This window comes from Momordica charantia (assembly GCF_013281855.1).
Source record: "Momordica charantia cultivar OHB3-1 chromosome 11 unlocalized genomic scaffold, Mcharantia_2.0 BLBB01000011.1, whole genome shotgun sequence".
Classification (NCBI taxonomy): Eukaryota; Viridiplantae; Streptophyta; class Magnoliopsida; order Cucurbitales; family Cucurbitaceae; genus Momordica; species Momordica charantia.
This window is the reverse complement of record NW_028275159.1, coordinates 207,041-230,763: the sequence shown is the minus strand read 5'-3', so window position 1 is coordinate 230,763 and position 23,723 is coordinate 207,041. Positions and strand designations below refer to the sequence as shown.

General features: G+C 37.9%; 4 protein-coding genes across 8 annotated transcripts; 2 read left to right on the top strand and 2 right to left on the bottom strand.

Annotated features, from left to right (window-relative positions):
- Nucleotides 1-990: 990 nt before the first annotated feature.
- Nucleotides 991-3,263, bottom strand: SOB3 (Putative AT-hook DNA-binding family protein). 2 transcript variants are annotated; one of them, XM_022288934.2, is made up of 2 exons: nt 2,993-3,263; nt 991-2,784 (listed from the first exon to the last, which is right to left on the bottom strand). In XM_022288934.2, the coding sequence occupies exon 2, from the start codon at nt 2,379-2,381 to the stop codon at nt 1,455-1,457; it is 927 nt and encodes a 308-aa protein (XP_022144626.1). In that variant the 5' UTR covers nt 2,382-2,784; nt 2,993-3,263; the 3' UTR covers nt 991-1,454. The 2 variants fall into 2 exon arrangements, with proteins under 2 accessions (XP_022144626.1, XP_022144702.1); XM_022289010.2 differs by having other exon boundaries at nt 991-2,779.
- Nucleotides 3,264-7,031: 3,768 nt separating this feature from the next.
- Nucleotides 7,032-10,997, top strand: CRL2 (NAD(P)-binding Rossmann-fold superfamily protein). 4 transcript variants are annotated; one of them, XM_022283683.2, is made up of 7 exons: nt 7,032-7,182; nt 7,251-7,436; nt 8,885-9,054; nt 9,730-9,915; nt 10,073-10,235; nt 10,436-10,625; nt 10,711-10,997. In XM_022283683.2, exons 2-7 carry the CDS (start codon nt 7,313-7,315, stop codon nt 10,844-10,846), a joined length of 969 nt encoding a protein of 322 aa, XP_022139375.1. In that variant the 5' UTR covers nt 7,032-7,182; nt 7,251-7,312; the 3' UTR covers nt 10,847-10,997. The 4 variants fall into 4 exon arrangements, with proteins under 4 accessions (XP_022139375.1, XP_022139393.1, XP_022139401.1 ...); XM_022283701.2 differs by lacking the exon at nt 7,032-7,182 and having other exon boundaries at nt 7,197-7,436; nt 10,436-10,538; XM_022283709.2 differs by lacking the exon at nt 7,032-7,182 and having other exon boundaries at nt 7,197-7,436; nt 10,436-10,594.
- A 406-nt stretch (nt 10,998-11,403) lies between these two features.
- Nucleotides 11,404-16,224, top strand: SWI3B (switch subunit 3). Its single transcript, XM_088119532.1, has 6 exons — nt 11,404-11,721; nt 11,836-12,266; nt 12,921-13,331; nt 13,755-13,893; nt 15,725-15,858; nt 15,941-16,224. The coding sequence occupies exons 1-6, from the start codon at nt 11,484-11,486 to the stop codon at nt 16,127-16,129; spliced, it is 1,542 nt and encodes a 513-aa protein (XP_087975658.1). The 5' UTR covers nt 11,404-11,483; the 3' UTR covers nt 16,130-16,224.
- Nucleotides 16,225-16,434: 210 nt separating this feature from the next.
- LOC111011887 (pyrophosphate--fructose 6-phosphate 1-phosphotransferase subunit alpha) lies at nt 16,435-22,892 on the bottom strand. Its single transcript, XM_022285855.2, has 19 exons — nt 22,647-22,892; nt 21,667-21,839; nt 21,324-21,436; nt 20,388-20,462; nt 20,174-20,287; nt 20,029-20,096; nt 19,617-19,700; nt 19,172-19,225; nt 18,902-18,982; nt 18,702-18,795; nt 18,549-18,622; nt 18,263-18,373; nt 18,002-18,046; nt 17,856-17,912; nt 17,672-17,776; nt 17,468-17,584; nt 17,204-17,307; nt 16,916-17,081; nt 16,435-16,814 (listed from the first exon to the last, which is right to left on the bottom strand). The coding sequence occupies exons 1-19, from the start codon at nt 22,734-22,736 to the stop codon at nt 16,680-16,682; spliced, it is 1,860 nt and encodes a 619-aa protein (XP_022141547.1). The 5' UTR covers nt 22,737-22,892; the 3' UTR covers nt 16,435-16,679.
- Between the last annotated feature and the right edge of the window lie 831 nt (nt 22,893-23,723).

Here is a 23,723-nt window from a genome sequence, read left to right as displayed (position 1 = left end):
TATAATTTTTAAATATGATATCTGTTTAATCTTATATTATTATATTTTTCAGAATATTGGTGATTTTCTTAAGTCATACATTTCATTTAACAATAAAAAAATAATTCTTTGTGGAGGTGACGTTAATTTGAAAACAAAGGACGAATATACATGTTCAAAAATAAGGAAGAAGAATATATTTCGATTTTTTCTAAAGCAAAAAGAAGATAATAAAGAAGGAGAAACGGCACCCAACATTTGATGGTCTTCTTTAGAAAATAGAAAACATAAAATGATAAATAAGAAGCATATATCATGGAACGAGTCTAAATATTCACAATTTTCTCAACTTAATTAGGATTCCCCGTTGAACTTTGAAAGAGGGAAAATTAGGGTTTTCTCAAAAGAGGAGAGAAAAGAGGTACCTGTCTTGAAAACAGTGGAAAAGAAAGAGAGAAATTGGAGAGAGAGAGAAATTAAGCACTAGTCACGATTAGAATCTATATAAATGAATTAAATTTATTCAACCCATCAACTTAAACATTTGATTGAATGATGATTTATTCATTCTCAAGATAGTATCAGAGCGAAAGGTTCTGTATTCGAACTCCTGCATTGTTGTTGTTCCTCTCCATTTATTATAATTTCCACCTTTAGAGTCACGGTCCTAATTTATTATGAGTTATCACACAAACCCTCAAAAGAAAAGAAAAGAAATTTTGTATTGGAGCTATACAGTATATATGCATGAGTCCTGAGTCCAAGGCAGGTGAAAGAATGAAAGATGAAACCAAAAAAACAAAACCCTAACCTTAACTGTAACTGGGGAATTTGCATGAATTCAATTAAATAGAATGGTATGGAGGAATACGAAGAACAAAGGCGATATTGAGAGTTGAGAATGGAAAACAATGAGTAGAGTTGTTGGAGCCGGACTCGGAAAGATGAGGAAGACCATATATTATAATTATATAATATATCAAAGTAAGAGAAAGAGAAAAAGAGAGCAGCTGAAAAAAGAAACTAATTCATTCATAATTAATTTATGCTCCTTAGCCTCTTTATTTCTGATTTACAAATAGGAAAAAATATAATTAATATAAAAAAAAAAGAGTATCTAACCAGGTCTCTCCTCCAATCCCCAATTGGCCATGGCAATGTTGTGTGATCTTCTCAGTTACTTGTGTGACTGCCCAATGGAAAAATTCAGCTCCGATACGATCACCGATTGATCTTAATTTCCTATATCATCTCCCCCACTGCCACACCCATCACATTCACACACTTACAATTACAAACGTAACTCTAACCTCAAACCAAGCCCCCGCCCCGACCCTAATTTCCAACTTCCACAACATTAGTTACCTTATTCAAACTCCAACTCTGTATTTGTTTTTATTATAAGATGTCGATTCTACCATAACGCAACACCACACCATACATGTACTACGTACTAATTAACCAAAAGCATACAACTAAAATGGAGGAGGTTTTATTGTTGCGCTTGCACTTCCACTTCCACTTCCCCAACCAAACAAATCTCCTGCAAATGGATATCCCCCAACCCCAATTGCGCTCCCTCCCATACCCAACAACGCAACTCCTCCATTTCCATTATTATTCCCGCCCCCGTCCCCCATCTGTCCCCCTCCACCTCCGGTCACTCCCGACGACTGCGATGCCGTGGGCTGACCTCCCGCCCCCCCACCCTCCTCCGCATCTTCCTCCTCCACAGGCAACCGCTCAAACACCGCGTTCGAGAACGACGCGGCCATCAAAATCACTGGTCCCGATGCCACCAAGGGCCCCACCACGGTGCCTCCCACCACCTGCCCCTGGGCGCCCGCCAGGAATATGCACAGCCCGCCCGCTTGCGGTGGGGCCGGCGGAGGAAGCACCGTCCCCGTCAGCGACAGAATCTCGAACCTCCCGTGAAGCGTGAGGACGCTTCCGGGCGGGGAGGCACAAGCGGCAGGCTGGCGCAGGGTGACGTTGGCGACGGTGCCGGTTCCGGAGAGGATGGAGAGGCCTCTGCCCCGCCGGCGGGCGTAGTTGGAGAGGCTGTCGAGGATGTCGGCGGCGGCGGAGACCTCGAGAACGTGGGAGCCGAGGACGTTGGGGCTGTCGCGGGTGACGATGATGGGAGGCTTGGGCTTGTTCTTGGAGCCCGGAGGACGGCCCCGAGGGCGGCGGATGAGGGAAGAATTACAAGGGGGCGCGTTTTGAGGGGAGTCTAATTTGGAGTTGGAGTTGGAGTTGTTAAATTGGTGAAGGCGAAGCGGAAGCGGAAGGGAGGAGGATGGCGTGTGCAGTTGATCCGTCGTCGGATTATTCAGTAGTCGTTGCCCGTAACCAGAACCAGAACCACCTTGTTCGTTGTGGTTGTACCCCGCCATTCTCATGATATCGCCACTTCCCACCGATAATCTTAATATTACCTACCTACCACTACTTTCTATTTCTACAACTTAATTACCAATTCTCAATCTCTCATCTTCAAAATATATAACTGCAGCTGCATCCCTTAGGATCGATCGATTACATCAACACTCCACCCCATCCATCGTCGGATCCAACAACATCATTTCCATCCATTAGGTATTCGGTCAAATACTATATAGCTAGTTCTAGGTGTGAAGAAATTTCGGAGAAAAGCTAAGCTAAGATAGGACAGATGGATTGGTTGCTGCTCCAAAATTGATTTCTCACCGGAAACAAAAACAAAAACATACAAGTGATCGATCGGTTACGAATTTGAAAGCGATTGATCTTATTTTGCTTCTTTGCTTTGCACGGTCTTCTGTACTGTTCAACAACAGAAAAACACTTTGTCAGTTTTAATTAAACCCGAGAAAGATGGCTAGGTTTACGCTCACACAACTACCTATAAATTAAATTCAAGATTAATTATTACTAGTCGCGACCACTCACAAGTATATATGTATCCTTTCAACAATTCCACGAACAAAAATTAATTGCAGAAATTAAAGCCGATTGGATATCGGAAACGTACCTAGGTATAAACTTGTCTACGGAACAAGAATTTCAAGTACTCGATCGGTCCGAGTCCGAACAGAAGAAACCAGTTGCCGATAACGCAAAAAAAAATCTTCAGTTTCACGAATATAGATATTTATATATATAATAGTAAACTAAAGAAAGAAGAAATTGTTTAGAAGATGAGAAAGGGAAAGACGGAAGGAGAGAGGCTAAGGCTTCGGTTTGGGGTTTGCTTTGCTAATTGCTACAGAGAGAAATAAACATAGAAAGGAAGGGCAAGAGCGGAAAATCAGCTGCCAAACGCAATTAATTACCTACGCAAACACCTCTCCCTCTTTTTCTTTTTCTTTTTTCTTTTCTTTTTTCTTTAACATATTACAAGATTATTACTACCTCCATCCACGCCACGCTCCCACGTGACGCGTGCCCACTGCCTTCCAACCTCAATAATCCTTTTTTACTTTTAATAATATTGTAGCAATGCTATTAATGTTTTTAATATTAATTGTTGAACTTTTACAATAGTTAGTTAATTAATTAGGGGATAACATTATCTGAGCTGATGAGAAGTACTCTTTTAAGTTTAATTACTATATGATCACACTTCATTTGTTCAGTTAATAATTATTAACCAGTGTTGGGTCAACCAAAGTGCAATGTTTTCATTAATTATATTCACTACGATATTGCTAGGGCGGAGGGCGTAGGGGGTAGGCGGTAAGGGTAAGTCGGAACCGGAATGACAGGTATGCGTTGCGTTGTTGTGGTTGGATTGGAGGAGAGAATCACGTGGGGGTGGAGTGGGTCACGTGCGGTCAAAAGGTCAGAGTGAGAGAGGTTTTGGTGTGGTGTGGGTGACAGTGAGAGTTGAGAGTCGAGAGTTGGGAGCACGTGGAAAGTGTCGGTACATCGGAACTTGGTCAACCTTATCAAATCATCAATTCCTTGAATCAATAATAATGGTAAAGCAAGCCCCACCTCAGAGACAAAACTTTGAAAATATATATAAAATATAATATTATATGGAATCACATTGGAAGTGGAACCAGCCAAGACAAAGGGCAAAGGGCAAAGATGTTAGGCCTTGGGGCTCCCTGTGATCTGATCTCTCTCCCGCAACGCCCGTTCCAATAATTCCCACAATTTCCCATTACGGGCAAGGGCAAGGGCAAGGGCATATGCATGCAGGCCGCAATACTACTACAAGTACTGTTGTTGACATCTACATTTCACTACCCCATCCCCATGCATGGTACAGTATTATCAGTATGTATTCAATTATTTTCAAACGAACAAAATCCTGACCTCCAAATTAGTTAAGAGTAAGACTAGGCGGCTTTCATTTTGTCGTTTGGTACCTAACGTCGTAACCTACGCCAAGCCAAGGGGTTGGTTGAATAATGTTTGGCATCGGCATCACCTGAGTTCAGGTTCAGGTTCAGGTTCAGGTTCAGCTTGTGCTTCTGGTGGTTCGATTCATGCATTGGGTCACATAAAGAGAGAGAGATGCTTAGTTAACCATAGTGATAGTGGGACTGCCACTGCCACGGCCACTCGTAAAGCGCAACGAAACATCTCCATCCACGCACACACCTCAACTCCATGTCTATTACATATCCCATCCCACGTGTTTCCCCTTTTCTTTTCTCTCATCTCCACACTCCAATTGCCAATCCCATTTTTCACACACTTCAATTTTAATTCACTTTTAACGTTTGATTACGCTAAATATTAATCATGCTTTAAATTTTTGGCAATAACGGACTTGGAACATTAAATCACCAATCAACTATAAATTTAATTAAGCTTTTAGATTAGGGTAAATTTAATTATTTATAACTCAAGATTTGCTTTCTAGAAAACACTCACTTAATGTCACATATTCAAAATATTACTTACTTTATTCGTTTATTCTAAAGAAATCAAAGTTAAGGATCTAAATAAGCATTTTGAGAGTAGAATCGAGGTGGAACCAATTTTAAGATTTAGACATTCAAAAGTTTAAGAATTAAAATTGAATTTTCCCTACAGCTAGGAAAAAAAATACTCACTCTCTTTTTCTTTAACCGGCCGGTAAGGAAAAATTATATACTATTGAAGATGAAATATACAAGTCAATGTGAATAGACCGAAAAGAGAAGTGTGTTTTCTCCTTCTTGATGATGAAGAATCATAAAGGTTATTTTCCACCTAATAAAAAAACACACCTAACATATGCAATTTACACTTAAGGTCAATATCAATCAAAATATTGAGCTCTTAATTAACACACATTTAATTAGAACTACCTATCAAAGACTATTGATCCGTCCATTGAACCATTTTAAATCAAGTAGCATCACAATAATTAAACATATATATTCTATATTCAATCAAATCACACATAAAAATATTCAAATGAGTTTAGCCAATACAATTAAGGTGGGCAATACCATTATCTGTTGAAAGTTTGCAAGATGCTAATGATTTATCAAAATATGATAAATTATTATTAGTGATTCCATTCTATAATATAATGGTGTTTATTAATTAATTAATTAATTATATATAGATCATCATATTCTCATACCCCCCTTCAACACTCATGGTCTGCAATATTTAACAATAATAGATAAAGAGAAGTTGAAAATGTGTAATTGATGACGCTAATTAACTAAAGAATGGTTTAAAATAATAAAAAGCGGCCAGGAAAGGGCCTGAAGGGGCCATTTAAATCATAATAATATTGTACTCCTAAAAAAAAAAACACAATATATAATATTGTGACTTGTGAGAAACTAATTTAACTTCGTACACTGTTATAATGGCTGCTTTCTCCAACACCAATTAACTCGTGAGTGATATGGTTCGATTGAAAATTGAATTCGATAAGATTTGAGCTCCATATTTGTATCCCCGTCAAAAAGAGAATTATTACCCTACCATACCATTCCAGGGTTGATTATTTTAATATATAACATTAGGGGACACATTAATTATTAATTAATGTCGTAATGTGGCCGATGTTCCCCGAAGACACCTGCTCCATTGTCGTTTTCATACGTTACATTAGATTCCATTCCATAGACTGACGCCTCCTTCACAGGGTCCAACTCTACCCAGGGAAAAAAAAAGGTACCGATATAATCTAGAATTGTTGAGTTTATTTGTACTATTATGTTATAAATAAAGTTACGAACAAATTTTACCTTACTTCACAAGGTACCGATACTTATCCTATCTCTCTGTTTCTGTCTTGTTTTTAAGTTTTTAATGATTTCGTTTTGAAAACTCAGTCCCCTAAATCCACAAAATTTGATGCGATTTTAACGTTTATTTGGTTGTTGTTTCATCTGGATTTTCAATCCTTCAATAATGTCCCCCTCTCACTTAACCCTCTTTGTGTTCTATGTTTCTATTGCCATTTTTTCCGTTACAGCTCTCTTTTGATGGAATCCGAGAACCCAACCCGAAAAATATAGAATTGGATTGGGTTGGGTTAGCTATCAAATTCGGTTCCATTGAGTCTACAAACTAACCAATCCGAATTTGGGTTGGTCCAAAAAAGTCCCTTAACCCGACTCAACCCAACCCTTGAACTCCTGATGTTGGCGGTTATTTATTCTTTACCCATCTTCATCAAGAGCTAGAAAGTTGTTGGATTTGGATGAAAACAAGTCTACTCCTTAATTTGTACAAGAAATTTTACGATGATATAGTCTTTACTTTTTGTGAGTCTCAGTTTGTTTTTTAAAATTTTATTGTGTGAAAGATAAAATTAGAGAGGCAGCAATTTCTTCGGACACACTCCAAGGAGCACGAATGGAAAGCTTGTGAGGAGGGTTTGTCCTCAAGCTGACGATTTCCTTGCCCTGAGTGGCTTTTAGTTTATTAACTTCTCACTTTTCGTCGTGTTTGTTGCTTTGGTGTTACTGTTGACTAGCCCAACATCTAGTTCCATGATTCTTTAAATATAAAATAAAATATTTATTTTTAGTATTTTTCTATATTTAAATAGTGATAAACAAGATATGATATGCAAAAAAAAAAAATATTTGTTCACGCGTAGACATTGTACATGACATCATATAAAGGTTAAATTGATAACCTTCGATGTTGACAATGTCAATATCCGAGATCCAGGTTTGGAGTCCTCAAATGCCCAACACCAGTAAAAGAAAAAAAAAATCGGCACATGTTGCAAAAAAAAATCATATTTAACAGGTACAAGTAATCTAAATCCATTAGTTTAGGCTTCTGGGTCGATGGATATTTAAAATCGTATTTAACAGGTACGAGTAATTGGAAGGCGTAGCCGGAGAATTCTGCGTTGTGTGTGTTTGAGGTGTCAGCAATGGCTACGGTGGCGAGGAAGGGTAAAGTTTGTGTGACGGGGGCTGGAGGGTTTATTGGTTCGTGGGTCGTCAAGCTTCTGCTATCTAGGGATTATATTGTCCACGGAACTGTGAGGGAGCCCGGTAATTACTCTCATCGCTCTCTTCTTTCCATTCACTTATAATTCCTTCTGCTTCCTTCTGGATTAACTGTGAATTGGCCTTTTTCTATCACCAAATACAGAGTTCCTTCATATTCTCCCCACAAGGTTTCTATGAACAAAAATAGGACCAAGTTGAAGTTGTTGATTTAGATATTTCCATTTTCGTCCCTACTCCAGACATAGTGGTACACTTTTTAAATGTTTCACAAGGATGTGGGACTCTCACATGTTTTCAAATTACTCTATGAGGGCTAGACTGTATAAATTAAGGCACGCATTCTACCGTGATAACATTTTTTTGGAACTTGGATGCTGGACACATTATCCCCTGTTCTTGTTACTAAAAGAATCTATTGGACAAACTCCCGAGGAAACATGGGAAAGGAATTTTTTGTTCCACTCCGTTCCTTTGTTTTGTTTCAGATGTGTCATTTTGCTAGGTGGCATAGTCAGACTATGAAAGATTGAATCTACAAGAGAAAAAATTTGGGAAGAAATCAAAATTGCACATGACCTAGCTACTTGGGAATGAGGGTACCCTTACATCTGATGTTGGAGTTCTTCTATGAGTTTATGTAGCATAGGCAGAGTTTTATTCGTTGATTTAGAAGTACATTTATGTGTGAGATCAAAATTGTACTTACGTGATGGAAATGGTTAGTTTGCATTGACAACGAGCCCTTTACTGTTGTCAATATTGAACTGATGAGCTTGTGAAATCCATTATGGATCAGCTTATTTTGGATGAAGGAATTTCATGTTGACTGTCTACTTTACGAGAGGGATGGGGATGGAAGCTAAGGGAAAGGTGGATTGTTATCTTTTTCATCAGTTGGCACTAATCAATAACTAGGTTTGCAATTATGTGAGGAACATGAAGAATACTAATCAGTTAAAATAGTTAGATGAATAAAGATTTTGAAATTCGAATAGTCAATTTGAGATTCCAAGTCACAATTGATTGAAAGTAGTTCTCGAGATAAGGGTACAGTCCTTTGCAATGCTTGTTTATTTGCTATCTTGTGGGATATTTGCCTGGGAGGAATGGTGAAATTTTTAGAGGGGTTTAGAGATCTTGGGAAGAGGTTTGAGGCATTGTTAGATTTAAAACCTCTTTGTGGCATTCGTTCCTAAACTTTTTTGTAATTATCAAATAGGTTTTATTCTTTAAATTGGAGTTCGTTTTTGCAGAGTTAGTGTATAAACTCCTTTTGAGGGGCTGTTTTTTGTATGCTCTTGTATGTTCTTTCATGCTTCTCAATGGAAGCTTGATTTTTCATTTAAAAAAATAAAAGTAAAAAACTGAAAGTAGTTTTCTGATGCAGTGTATTGACCGAAAGAGGGGTCTCTTCCGTTGAAGTTTTTCCCTTAGGCTACTATAAGTATAATTTTATTTTCTTTAATGAGAATTCTTAAAATAATGTGCAGGAGATGCGAAGTATGCTCACTTGAGAAAACTTGAGAAAGGGACTGAGAATCTGGAACTGTTTAAGGCTGATTTACTGGACTATGAGTCTCTGCGTTCTGCAATTGCAGGATGTGAAGGAGTTTTCCATGTTGCCAGTCCAGTTCCTTCCACAACTTCATCAAACCCAGAGGTAAGAATGCCTCATCGTGACATTCTCCTTTATCAACAATACATATGTCTAGGGACAGTCAATCCCTAGTGATGCAAATATAGGCACAAAAATTGTTTCCTATCAATATCAAAATGATGAATATTTAGAGTTTTCTTCATTTTCTGTCACTCTATAGATTTATATTGTCCGGAATTGCTTGGTAAAGTAACATGAGATGATGGAATTCAGTTGGATTGATGGTAAAGGGCTACTGCACCCCAAGAACAATGATTCATTTTTAAAATCCAAGCCTATGTATTATTCGATGTGAGTTGGACAGCTGACTTTAATTTGACCCAAGACTGACCTGGGAGGGTATAAATGTATTAGTATATTTTTGGATGAGGGACGTCTAATTAATAAAATAGAACTACACAAGGAGAGGGAAGGACATGATATGCAAATATTAAACCAGCATATGAGAATAAAATAAGCTCTTCACTTGACTTGAATCACAGTGGAAACGTTCTAGCAAGAGTCCATGTAGAAACTAGGAAATGACAGTCTTCTCGACAACCTCAACACCACTAGAAGCCTGCTGTTCCTTTCAATCCAGATTTTATCACTTTCGTCTTTTCAATTGGAAGGAATGATAGTGGTCGTGTTGTTTATAGAGTGCTCTTTGTCTTATACTTTGATTCATATTACTTTCAGACAGAAGTGATAGAACCTGCTGTAAAGGGCACACTTAATGTGCTTGAAGCATGTCTGGAAGCGAAAGTTAAGCGAGTGGTTGTAGTATCGTCTGTTGCTGCAGTAGTTTTCAATCCAAGTTGGCCTCAAGGTCAAGTAATGGATGAAAGTTGTTGGTCTGATAAGGAATACTGCAAAGCTACTAAGGTATTTAAACAGAAAAACTCATTTATTGTTGAACATATTGGGTGTATGTGTATCTATGGTTTGTGATTTTGCCTCATAAGAAAACTGCAGAGTGAGGTTATAGTATGATTTTATTATGGCCATCCATATTCATCATTATTCTTCAATTTTGTACCAGAACTGGTATTTTCTGTCAAAAACAGAAGCCGAAAGTGAAGCCTTGGAGTTTGGGAAAAGACGTGGGCTTGACGTGGTAACTGTTTGTCCTAGCTTCGTTATGGGGCCAATTTTGCAGCCAACAGTCAACGCCAGCACCCTGGTTATACTTAAGCTTCTGAAAGGTACTAGTTTGCAACGTACGTGTGTGGTCGATATCTATTTGATATCACCAGGGCAACGTGTGTGTAGGTCAGCATGAAAGGTTCTTGCTTCATGCAAGACGAGAGTCATGCTTTGGGATTTTCTTTCTATGTGGCAGTAGGAGATTTTGCTGAAGATAATGTGTAGGTGTATAATATTTTGAATGGCATTGTGCATGCAGAAGGATACGAGTCGGTGGAAAATAGGGTACGAACGATAGTAGACGTACGAGACGTAGGGGAGGCGTTACTTCTTGTGTACGAGAAGGGTGAAGCGGAAGGAAGGTACATATGTACAGCGCATACTGTGGAGACAAGGGAGATGGTGGATATATTGAAGAGCAAGTGCCCTGATTTTAACTATCCGAAGAAGTGTGTTTGTGTGGTTAGTTTGTAATAGAAATAAAAATATTGTTTTCTGAAAAGGGGTGTGTGTGTGTGTGTGTGTGTGTGGCAGGTTTATTGAAGTGAAGAAGGATTGGGGCATTGCGAGCTCGGAGAGGTTGCAGAGATTGGGGTGGAGGTATCGGGCGTTGGAGGACACGCTTGGGGATGCTGTCCACAGTTTCAAAGACGCGGCCTTGTTGCACTGACTCGCTCTTGTGGCCTGCTTCTTTGTTTCACTACCAAATGATATATATGCTTCAAGCGAAGAACGTGTCTTTAAATTTGAACCACCACTTATTTGTAACATTAAATCGTGAAACACCTACTCAATATTCTTAATATTGAACATCTTTTTTATATGCTTTCTTTTTTTGGTTGTTCGAATAAACATGTGGGCGGGGAATTTCAACTTATGATTCTTTTTTTTTAATCGAAAATGGGTGCCTTATCCCATGTTTATATGTTATATAGATATATGATTCTATTATTAATTTTTTTAAAAATATTAAATAGAAAATTTTAAAGTTGTTTATACTAGTTTCGGTGCGTTCAACCTACATAAAATTAGGATTACCAATGAATCAACTTAACTGTTCTTGCCATATGTATTTCCCTTCTTTTAAGTTTTAACTTTTTAAAGAAACAAAGCAATAAAAAGGCTTTTATAATAATAAAAAAAAAAAAGGAGTAAAGGCTTTTTCAGTGGGCCAGCCCAATCCCGTTTATTTGGGCTCTGTGATAAAGTATGGTTCAGGCTTCGCCTGAGGGACGGCTCACGGCACACTTAATTTTGCTTTTCCGGTCTCTTCTTCCTTATTCAGAGTTCAGAGTTGAGACACGTCCATGGCGACTAATTCACCAGTCCAAGAGCCTTCCACGGATACTTCCGCTAAACAATCAGCGCCTGCGCCATCGCCATCGCCATCGCCATGGGCAGCGCCCTCCCCAGCTCCTGCCACCCCTCCTGTTAAAATCGAGACTTCTCCGTCCGACTCCGCCCAGACTCCCTCCACCGTCCCCCCCGCCACCCCCCGCCACCAAGACCTCCCTCCCGACCTAATTCATCTTCCCAGCTACTCCAGTAAGTATTCTTTCTTCCTCCATATTCTGCAACCATGTATTTTCGTTGCACGCCCTGCTTCTTACTTTTGCATTTTACTCTTCGCTTGATTTTGCGTGCTCATTTCTCGCCCAGGATGGTTCTCCTGGAACGGAATTCACGAGTGCGAGGTTCGCTTCCTTCCGGAGTTCTTTGATTCACGATCCCCCTCAAAAAATCCTAGGGTTTATAAGTACCTTAGAAATTCTATTGTCAAAAATTTCAGAGAAACCCCTTCCAAGAAGATCACCTTTACTGATGTCCGAAAGACGCTCGTTGCGGATGTAGGATCCATTCGTAGGGTTTTCGATTTCCTCGAGGCTTGGGGTCTTATTAATTACTCGCCGTCCGCGCTGAACAAACCGCTCAAGTGGGAGGACCGGGACTCAAAGTCCAATGCGTCCGTCTCGCTCAGCGGTGAAGCTGGAGGTAGTTCCGCAGATTCCTCGGCTTCAAAAGAGGCTTCTAGGAGAGTATGCAGCGGTTGCAAGTCTATTTGTTCCATTGCTTGCTTTGCTTGCGACAAGGTTCGTAGCTACTTGCACTGTGAACGTATAATGTTTTCTTGTTTTCGCTAATTAGTTTGTGTTCTGCTATTTCCTCGGCGAAGTCTAACTTCTAAGCATTATCGAGGCGAGTCTTTGGTATATATTAATTCTAGGATTTCACTTTACTGTAAGCGATCGCATTAAGATTATATTTGTAGTTGAAACTTCTAATCTTTGGGAGGGAGTTTTGCTTAGTTTATTTAGAGGGTACCGGGTTAGCTGGATAGGTTTATTTGATTAAATAATCTTGAAATCAACTCTTTTTCATTCAGTTCGTTGTATAGCAAGTTTATAAAAGCGCAATGCACATAATTTTTTTTTTTGGTTTTATATTGTCTTTTTTTTTGGTTCTATATTGTCAAAAGCCTTCATTAGGGTTTTTATCTGTCCATAGTTGCATATCTACCACTTTAGCAAGCAAAATCCTCTGTGATCTCTGTTTATTTTCTTAATCTTCCTGGTTAAATGTCTCGAGGACATTTACTGAGTCGTTCTACTTGATAGGTGTCCGACCAGTTTTAGTTGCTTGATGAATTTGGAACTTGGATAGAAATGTATATTCTAAATAGGCATTAAATGGATTGATATAATTTAATTGATTGGAATTAATACGATGGTTGTTGTTCTGTACAGTTTGATTTAACGCTTTGTGCAAGGTGCTATGTTCGTGGTAACTATCGAGTTGGTGTTAGTTCTTCAGATTTTCGACGGGTTGAGATCAATGAAGACACACGAACTGATTGGACTGATAAGGAGACTTTGCATCTTCTTGAAGCTTTGATGCATTATGGTGATGACTGGAAAAAGGTTGCACAGCATGTTGGTGGCAGAACTGAGAGGGAATGTGTCGCCCATTTTGTGAAGCTTCCTCTGGGGGAGCAATTTATTGGTTATCCAGATTCTGGAAATATTGACAACAAGTATACTGCAGTAAAGGATCATGTTAGTGCTGATCTTGTATTGGAGAATGCTGGTACGTCTCTTCCTAGTAAAAGAATCTGTCTCTCACCTCTGGCAGATGCAAGTAATCCCATAATGGCTCAGGTTAGGATTGGTTTTAATCCCTTCTTTTAGCTCGCATTAGTTGCGTATATGATTGTAATTCAAACAACAATTTGCATTATGGAAGACCCTGATCCATGCAAAAAGAACTACGTATTTGAGGTCTGATTTGCATATTTGGGTTAGTTTGTCTTGACCTGAACCTATTTTAAATATCTCATGAAGCACCTTATAGTTTGACAAAAAACCAACATGGACAGGCTCATACAATTCAACCAAACTAAAACAGTTAAGATTGGGTTTGTCAGAATTTTTTAGCGGACTATTCTTTTGCATTACATATATAGCGTCCATTTAAACTGCCTGAAACTGGTATTGGTCAATTTAAACTGCTTATTGTTTTCTATTGCATATCATCATTGGTTAGAGATATCATCATGTAATTGGTATTTTATACACTCTCAGGCTGCCTTTTTGTCGTCTTTGGTGGGTGTTGAGGTTGCAGAAGCAGCTGCCCATGCAGCTGTGATTGAACTTTCTGATACGGGTTTTGGAGGAGATGGGGAAAGTGTCCCGGCTGTTGCTAGGGATACAGGGGAGCAAGGTATTGAGCTTTGTTTCTGTTAAAGCAATTTCAAATAATTATTCCTAGGTTATTGAAGTTGAAAATGGTGATAGTTTGGCTCCAGTTTGAACTTTACTATTTCTTTCTTTTGTAATTTGCATTCTAAATATATTTTTATATCTCAGGTGAGATTTCAAGAGTTCTTTTTTTTTTTTTTACAAATCACCCCCAGTATACAAAAACTAGTCCTCACAAGAATCCACTCCAGCCTGAGTTAGTTAGAACTTAGAAGGGAAATAATTACGAAAATATTTTTAAAAGGAACGCATATAAGAGATGCAAATTTAACCAAACAAAAAATGTCAACTCAAGTCTTTCTTTTAAAAAATTTATGATTTCTTCCTAACCACACCCCCTTAGTAATAGCTTTAACTAAAGCCCCAAGTAATAGCTTTAACCAACCCCCTTAGTAATAGCTCTAACTGCATTACATTGGAATCTTTTTTTTTCTCTCTGGCCTGCACAATAGTTGTTTGAGATTCCTCTTTACATTGCCATCTCAACACTAGCTACATATAAAAGCTTAGAATGAATCATACGAACAGTTATGAGCAAAATGATACCGAAATAAAAAATGTAGCTTCCTCCTCCAATCGTATTCATGGTATTGGGCCTTATCCTACTACTTCATAAAGAGATTTTGTACGCTCCAATGCTAACTCTAGGACATGACTGGAGTTTTCATTTTTATTAAGCTTTCTACCTAGAGGCGGAAATCCAGAATTTTGGTGAAATCTTTCCCCATTTGATCTGTAAATTACACAAATGCTTGGGTTTGAGAGTAGATTTAGGACATCGTATTTACATTTTTCAGTCGTTCTCAATCATTGAAGAGTTAACATCCAGATGAAGAACTTCACTTTCTTCCGCCCTGATTTCCTTTTCAAATAGCTTTATTTTCTTTCATGGAAGAAACTGAGATTAATTATACCCAATTTTAACTTTCTACTGTACCATCTAGTTTCATCTACTACGCTGTATCTGCTAGATAGGATTATCTCCCTAATGGGGAATGTCTAGACTCATTTCTCCAGTAAAGAGGCATTTCTTTCCTGGAGTTCCATATGCATGCCTAAGCCTCTCTTTTCCTGGTGGTGATTTGATGCTCCTTCCCACAGAAATCTATTTCTTTCTATTATTGTTGCAACTTGGAATTTTGAACACAAACATAAACTATTTGTCTATACTGAACTATACTGACTATGGGAGGGATGTTGAAAGTTTCCAGAAATTCATTGTTATCCGATTACCTCCCAGATGCGCCAGTTAGTTTTGAAGTTCATTTCACTTTTATTTCTTTATTATCTTGTATTCATTTTAATGTGTGAAATGAAGATCAATTTTTTTAGAAAAATGAAAATTTCAACTTTTGCTTGTTATTTTTCGTGTTAATCTATCTACAGTTTATTATACGTTATGTCTTAAAATCTGTTGCAATATTCACTTTTGTAATCAGATAGGTTTGGAGTGTTTGTTATGTAGGCGACCAAAAATTGTCATATAATTTTTTGCCTCTACTCGTCCCTGTTCATGAGAGATGCAGTATCAAGTTCCATTTGGATGTTTATAAGTTGAAAATCTGAGTGGACCTAGAATTTCTACCATCATGTACTTACGGCAACTTGATAAAAGGTCTATAGACCATTGACGTACAAAACATTTTGGAGATAGAGCCTAGCACGTGCTCTTGTCATTATATAGCTAATATGTACAATAATAAAACATCGGTTGGTGTGAGTGTGATCTGCTGAGTGCAGGATATTTGTTTTTGAGGCTTGGGACTGTCACATCTCTTCTGTTTTTGAATCAGGAAACGAGGTTGCATCCAGTGGAGGCAGCAGTGGTACGAGCACATTAAGGGGGTCTTCTGTGGATGCCAATTCACAGATTAAGGAAGAAGAGGTGGAGGTGGAGAGAGCAATATCTCATATTTTAGACGTCGAGGTAGCTACTTTGAATTCTGTTGTAGTTGGTATGTGGAGAAGTTTGTGTTTATTTTGCTAATATTGGAAATTATTGGCAATAGATGAAAGAGATTGTAGATAAGATTGTTGGTTTCGAGGAGCTAGACTTGCAGATGGAGAAGGAACTTGGGCAATTAGATCAAATGAAAAGCATGCTTTTTGTTGATCAACTCAATCTCTTATTCAATAGAGGTTGTATCCCTGGAACCACCGTCCAAGACAAGGATGGCAAGAATGTTAGAACGTGTTGATTATTCTCCTCCCGGTTAAAGAAAAATTCTCAATGTATTTCCCTTTGTAACTTCGCATTTTTAACAGTTCAACACGGCCAGCCATCTAGTCAACATCTCTAATTTTTATTTTCTGGAAAGAAAAGCATGCTTAATCCTTTAAAAAATCATACAAAACGAGAAACAATGCGTTAATATTATTTGTAATATTTTTATCGACATGTATATTTTTCGTGTCAATAAATAAAAAAATGTCCATTATTATGTATGGACGACCCACTACAAAGCCGCAGTGGGAAGGCTGATGTTCAAACTCAAATGTTCCATTTTACAAACCCAAACTTCATAAAATGGATGGAAGTACTTTACATATTCCCAAAAATGCGAACATACCACTAGGGTGCTTATTCAATAAAATGTTACACCATAAACTGATACTCATCAGTCATCATCTACCCAAATCCACTAGCTGAAGAAGTTAACAAAAAGTTTATAAAAAATCACCAAACGCTGGCAGCACTACCAATAGCAACAGCACAACACAACACAACACATAACTATGAGTTTATTATTACCCTTCTAATGATGCCTTTCCACCGAACGAAGTCGAAGACATAACAGAGAGAACATCGGTCACTGATGCCATTACGCTTAATGCCGCTTTAAGTACCTCCTGCGAACACCCTGGTTTTACGATGGTTCGAACCTGAAGTGGCAGATAAAGCGAATTTGATCACAATTCAGAAAAAACCAGAAAATAATAATAATAGTAATTCACCTAAAGAGGTACCAATATCATAGGCCCACCTTGTCAAGATATTCCTGTAGTTTCTTAATGCGGCCCATGTAATCCTGGTCCTCAACGCACAGAGTAACCGGCTTAGCATCAGCACCAGGACCGTCAAATTGAAGAGGTCCGGGATTTCTGTAGAGATCGTCCACGAGAAACTTGCTCGCATTCTGTCTCAATAGCCTGTAATAACAAGTACAATACAGAATGAGCAATGCTGTCTTAGTTCCTCAAAACCATCACAATTTTGAAGGCAAATTCATTTTTCTTTTCAGTGATTGTAGGTTCGTGGTTGGGTGACTTACTCGTATGCTTTCCCTTTCAAATCCACAGTTGCTGGGTGGATAGCAGGTTTTCCGATTGATGTAGCTCCAGGATTTTGAGCCCAACGCTTCACAGTCATCATTGCCTATGTTCCATCAGAAGCAATTATATTAGTTAGGATTGTCAACCAGGCAAAATAGCATCACTGAAAAAAGAAACAAAATAAAACAGAACTTTCATTGATAATCAAAATACTAAGAAGACTGTTACACTGAATAAACAACATGAAGGGAAGGAAACCCTACTGAAATCGGAGCAGCACCACAGCGCCATTTGTTCACTGGATTTTTCAGGTTGGTTAGAGTGGCCATGTATCCGTTCAAGCCAGCAGCTAAGATATGGTAGCAAACATGCCCAAGAACCTGAATAAAATATACGCCCATTGTTTAACTGAAGTTCATATTAAAGGGGAAAATGCTCAGACTTCAGGACTCTTAATTATCACATACATAGGCGTAGTCACAATCAAATTTTGATGGTAAAGATCCCCGAGCCTGGTAACCAAAGAAGTGGCAAATAGCATTGAATTTCTTCCCCTTGTAAGTCCCTTCTTTCTGTTATAAATGCAATACAATAAGGTATTTTATAAATAAAACAAAAAATATTTATAAAATCAAAAGTAGTATGTCTTACTAGACGCTTGTTAATTTCAGCCTCCACAAGATGTGCCAGAAGTTTTTCTGTCTCAATCTAGGAAAATCAAGAACAAAGGACCATGATGCATCTAAAAGATGTACAGATTTTAGATAATAGATGCCAAAGTGTCTGACATACGATACCTGAGACAACTGAGCAGAATCATCTGATTCGGGGTGAAGTAGCAACTGCCAAAAAAAAAATGTTACAGCAAACACTAATGAGATCAGAGTGACTTTTATTTTATCAAAAAATCAGCTTTCATTGAGGGAGAAAAAAAAAGAAAGAAAGATTACAAAAGGGCCTAAAAAAGGACAGGCCAGAAGGAGGAGCTAACCAAAGACTAAACCAATCATACATAAACAAGGATTTGATGCCACAGATTTTGAAGATTAAATATTAACCTGCTTCCTGATAAAAGGTGGCAGAAATTCAAAAAGCGCAGAGGCCCAAGGAGAGAGTTGGGAAGAAATATTATCAACCAAGACTCCTTGCCCGAGTAAACTGTGAATTTCCTGAAACAAAAAAGTAAAGTGCATCATTTCTCTTTTTATTTCCATGTGTTCGGGCCAAGTTGCACGTACCTCGACTAATCATTTGGAGGAAAAAAATCGCACAAGTTTTTTAACAAAAAAAGATGAACATATATGGTGCTTTCCATGAACCAGAGAAAGGGAGAGAAGGAACCACCTTCAAGAGAGCATAGACTTCAGGAATACTTTCAATGAGCCCTTCAGGGAGTAAGATAACACCATGGTACTTGTCTGGCCATAATACACAAAATCAGATAACCTAAAGCTATTACCAAATATGAAACTAGAGGCATAATAAATTTTGCAAGACCTTGCTGTGCTCTAGCCTGAACAGCGTCACAAATCTGTGTCGTCAAATCAAAAAGAGTAAGTTTAGATGCAGCCACCTCCTCACCAAGAATAACCTGCAAGTGAGCATAGCCAATAGTTATCAGAAAAGATGATGGCTAAAAAACCCCTTCAAACTTCCCCAAAAAAAAAAAGGAAAAAAATTGTTGAAAGAAAGCTAACCAAATTTGGATGAGATTGAAGAGTGCACTCCAAAGCAACATGGGATGCTTTCCGGCCCATGAGTCGAATGAAATAGTAATACTAGAAAAGAAAAAGTCAAATTATATTTTTAATCAAAATTTAAGAAGCAGCAAATTTCTGTGCAAAGCACGGGGATATTTTTTTTAAACCATATTGAAGGCAAAATATGAACACAAAGAGCAAGATAAACACTGTTAGTCCACACATCCATTTTGTAGTTTTGTGATAATGGCAAACTTCTTCTCTTACCTTCTCTGCAGATAGGGCATCAGTGCATACATTGCTGATTAGCTGAGAATTGACCTGAGGATGAAAAAACAAGGAAATTAAGTCTTTTCCACAAGATCCTATGATGCTAAATCAACATATGCATGGCATACAGCAAAGTCATAAATTAACTAGACTCAAACTAGCATACTAGATAGAACAGAAAAGGTGATAACTGACAATGTTAAAGAAATATGGAACGTCTCTTGCTCATTCAAATTTACTACAAAGTACATGTTGCATTAAGAAACTCAAAGAAAAGAAAACCATATAAAAACAGTGATAACTGACAATGTGAAAGAAATATGGCGCTTCTCCCACTCATTTAAATTTACTGCAAAGTATATGTTGCATTAAAAAACTCAAAGAAAAGAAAATCATATAAAAAATCACAGTTCCACCTGGAAAATATCAGATAATTTTATACCTTACATATGGTGTCAAAACCAACATTTGTTTCAACAAACTGGTTCTTGAGATCGCCATTCAAAGTAACAGGAACCCCTACGACCTGCATGGTTCAAGAAAAGTATGATCAATTCAGCACAATAAGGCAAAATAACACCAAAAATAAAATGACCAGAAGAGAACATAAAAATTGCATGCATATAATTAAAGAACTTTGTAATCTAGTTCAGAGATCTTTGCTATTTCTGTAATATAATAAAACAGTTATATATGAAAAGCTCCATATAAATTGTCATTATTAGAATGCCCCAAAAATTTACTCAAGTTAATGGACTGTAACTGACATACAACCCAAACAAGATATGAACAGCATACTTTTGAATCTCCGACAGAAATCTAAATTTCGAGACACTTGAACTGATTGTAAGTACCTTCGTGGGGCATTTAGCTTCAGCAAACGTTTCAGCAAGCTGAGCAGCATCAGTGTTTGACGTCACTCCTTCAACAAGACCAGATATTTATATCTAATTCTCAAGTAAATAGAACAGCTAGGAAGAACCAGCCAATGAAGTTTACCTCCAATTATGACAAGACCATCCAATTTCAGATCTAGACATGTCTTAAGAGCAGCATTAACCTGCTCTTTCGTTCTAATTTGATCCTTTGTCCGTCCCAGTAGGTCATAACCACCTAATTAACACAAATAGAATACCACTAATGTAAAGAATCCCTATATAGCATATCCAAATTTCTGCAAAATAGACTATTAAAACCACTGCATACAGCATACCTTGATTTTTGTAAGTTGATAGAATGTCATCAGTTATCTCAAGAGTTTTCTGGGAAAATAAACCTTCAGAACCACCTATTATAAGAAATAACAACTTATCTTGATTAACAACTGTCTTTTAAATGATAATTACACAAACCTCAACAAAAAACACTCATATATCACTTGAATTATTATTATTATTATTATTATTATTATTATTATTATTATTATTATGAGAAACACTTCATTGAAAGAAATAGCCTAAGAACGGGGATGAGATAACCCCCTCTCAAATAGAGAACTAAAAGAGAGCTAGCTAAGTGAGAAAAGCTCTCCAATCTTGCCTAATCATAGAGAAGCTATAATTACAAAAGAATTTCTGTTTTTTTAACACCACCAAGAGGCCTAATACGCACAACATCACAAAAAGAATCTAAAGACATTGCCTTGTTTTCAAAAGACTGAAGATTTCTTTCCAACCATAAGTTCCATAAAAGAGCTCTGAAGGCACGAGACCAAAGTGCTATTGCCTTGTCTCTTAGATGCCACTCGAAGAAACATTCAAATAACCAATCATCTACAAGTCTACGCAAGCACCTACAGATGTTGGACTCTGTTTGCTCATAGTGCATCTATAGATGCATATAATTCAAGTGATATGAGCAAACAGAGTCCAACAACCATCAAGTTCTCAGCAAGGACCCATCATCATGTGATGCTGATCGAACATCATATAGCAACAAAATACATGCTTCCTCTTCAACAAAATACATGAGTAAAGAGACATTTAAGTTTACTCATATCCTAGCTTCCTCTTTCACAAAATATGTATGCATGTAAGGGATAAAAGAGAAGTAACCTGCTACTACATTATAGCAACATATTACAGATGATGTATACACAATAGCAGGAAACGGAAGTTAGCTAAAAAGGGAAGGAGTTGAGTTAACTTACCCAAAAATCCAAGTAAAACGCTATTTGGGTTGTGAACTTTGAGAGCATTATGAAGTCCCCAGATGACGTTATGGCCTCCAGGGGATTGCCTTCCACAAAAAACTATTCCCACCCTGTTGGTATCAAATCAAGGATAGGGATTTTTCATACAGTACATCTACTTCGTCACCTCAAAAGCACAAATAAAATAAAAATGGTCATGCAATGCCCATTCCTATGTCTATACACATGCATGTCAAGAAACGATGCAAAAAGAACGGAAAAAAAGTCAGATAGTTAGCAGTATAACGTAAGAAGTTATAGCACTGGTACATAATGAATATTTATCACCAACTGCACGCACCGGATGGCTGGATGTTCAGTAATGATTTGGGCATCTGGAACTTTGGCTGTTGCCCTGAGAAAGTGAGCCAGTGGCTGACCATATGTATGGGGAAAGGACCTACTAATGGTGTGGGAATCAGCTGGATCCGCAGCTGTAGTGGCATCACCGAATTCAACCCTAACTGCTGTTCCCTGTAGAAGAGTATAATGAAAAGATGTAAGCCACTCGTCCAAATTAAACAATGTAAACCTGCACTAGACCACGGAGGACAAAACAATTAATTTTATTCTTTACTTCAATTATTCATTATGTTCCCTTTATTTATATAGTACCACAGTTGTCAATTTGCTTTTCTCGAGCTAATTCTGCACACAGGACTACCAAAAGAGGTGAAAAGCAAGATCACCTAGGATGGGCATACATCACACAGAGGAAGGTATGAAACGGATAAAATGGATCGAAAACAAAGGAGGTCCACTAGGAGAATGAATGACGGCAGATTGGTACTTACATAAATCGAACAAACGTGGTGAATAAGAAAACCAAATCAGGCTCGTTCACAGGGGATATTTGGCATCAACGAATTAGAAGGTGTGTGCAACGTATCCTAAAAATCCTTTGGTGCGTGTCGCGAACTACATTTGTTCAAATGTTATATAGATATCCGGGGCAGTTTTTGTAGGAAATAAATGTCCCGAACACGAAGCGCCAATCGGATCAGGGGAGCCACAGGAGAAATAAATAGTAAAAATATATATAGAAGAGATCCAGAGATAGGATATGAAATTCATATGGCGTAACATATCCGCAGATCTAAGCATGGACAGAGAAGTAGGCAAAAGTATGGATCAAAAAGCGAGACGACATGCGGCATAACATGACAACGACGAGTAACAAAGTCGAGAAAATAGGATCTAAATAATATGGCAGGCATTGTAAGAAAACGAAGGGAAGCAGATTGCAAAGTTGAAAGGAAATGAAAAGAAAAGGATAAGAACCTGGAGACAAGGAGGGAGCTCGGGCTGGTAGAGGGAGCGGATTTTCTGGAGATCGGAGAGTTCTCTGGGAATGCCGTAATCAGAATCCATGGAGGAATAGGGTTGGGGTTGGGGTTGGGGTTGGGGTTGGCGGAGGAAACAGAGTGGTTTTCGGGAGAGGAAGAGTGAACTGAGTGAGGGTTTGGGTTTGTTCAACGATTTATAGGGCCACACAAACACCCACAAAACAATTGGCTGCGTTGGGCGATGATACCTAACCAAACATTAAGCAACGCTTTACGCTTTGATCGTTTTTGGTACCGGTCGATTTTTGTTTTTGGTGCTCTTCCCTTGTCCACGTAAACAATGCCCATGCTTGGGAGAGTTTATTACCACAATGCCATTCTGTTCAATTAGCTTATGGACAAGGAGGAGGAGAGGACAACGTGTGTCGCTGGAAGGGCAACAGCTGAAATTTCAAAATCTATGTGAAAGCGCTCTTCTCACACTGCCCTCCTCCTCTATCAATACTACGATACAAAAAAAATGGGCTAATTGGATCAAATTTGGAACTTCCTTTCCACCTCACCCCAAGCAACTTTTTTTTTTAATTATTATTTAGTACAGCAATGGAGGAAGATTCAAACTTGCAATATTTTTCAAGTTTTTTTTCTTTTGGAAGTATAACATATGATAGAAAGTCGAATTTACAACCTTTAGTTTGAAGACATATTTCAATTACCGTTGAATTATGCTCATTTTGACAAACTAGTTGATAACGAGGAAAGCAACTATTAATTCGTCATAATCCAAATTAAATTTTTAGAATGAAAATATTACATATTAAAACATGTTAAATAATTTCGGTCTTCAAATATCCAAATTCATCATTCCTTAACCACTAGAAATCCAAAAAAAATTAAAAAAAAACCTTTACAGCCACTGATAGAAACAAGCATTAATTCCCAACTAGCAACCTGTTTCGAGTAAAACAATGTGCAAGTGTACGGTTTCTTTAGGATTTCACTTTTTCTTCTGACCCAACAAAAGATTAAAAAGAAACAAAAAAAAGTGGAATTAGCAATTAATTCAAAATAT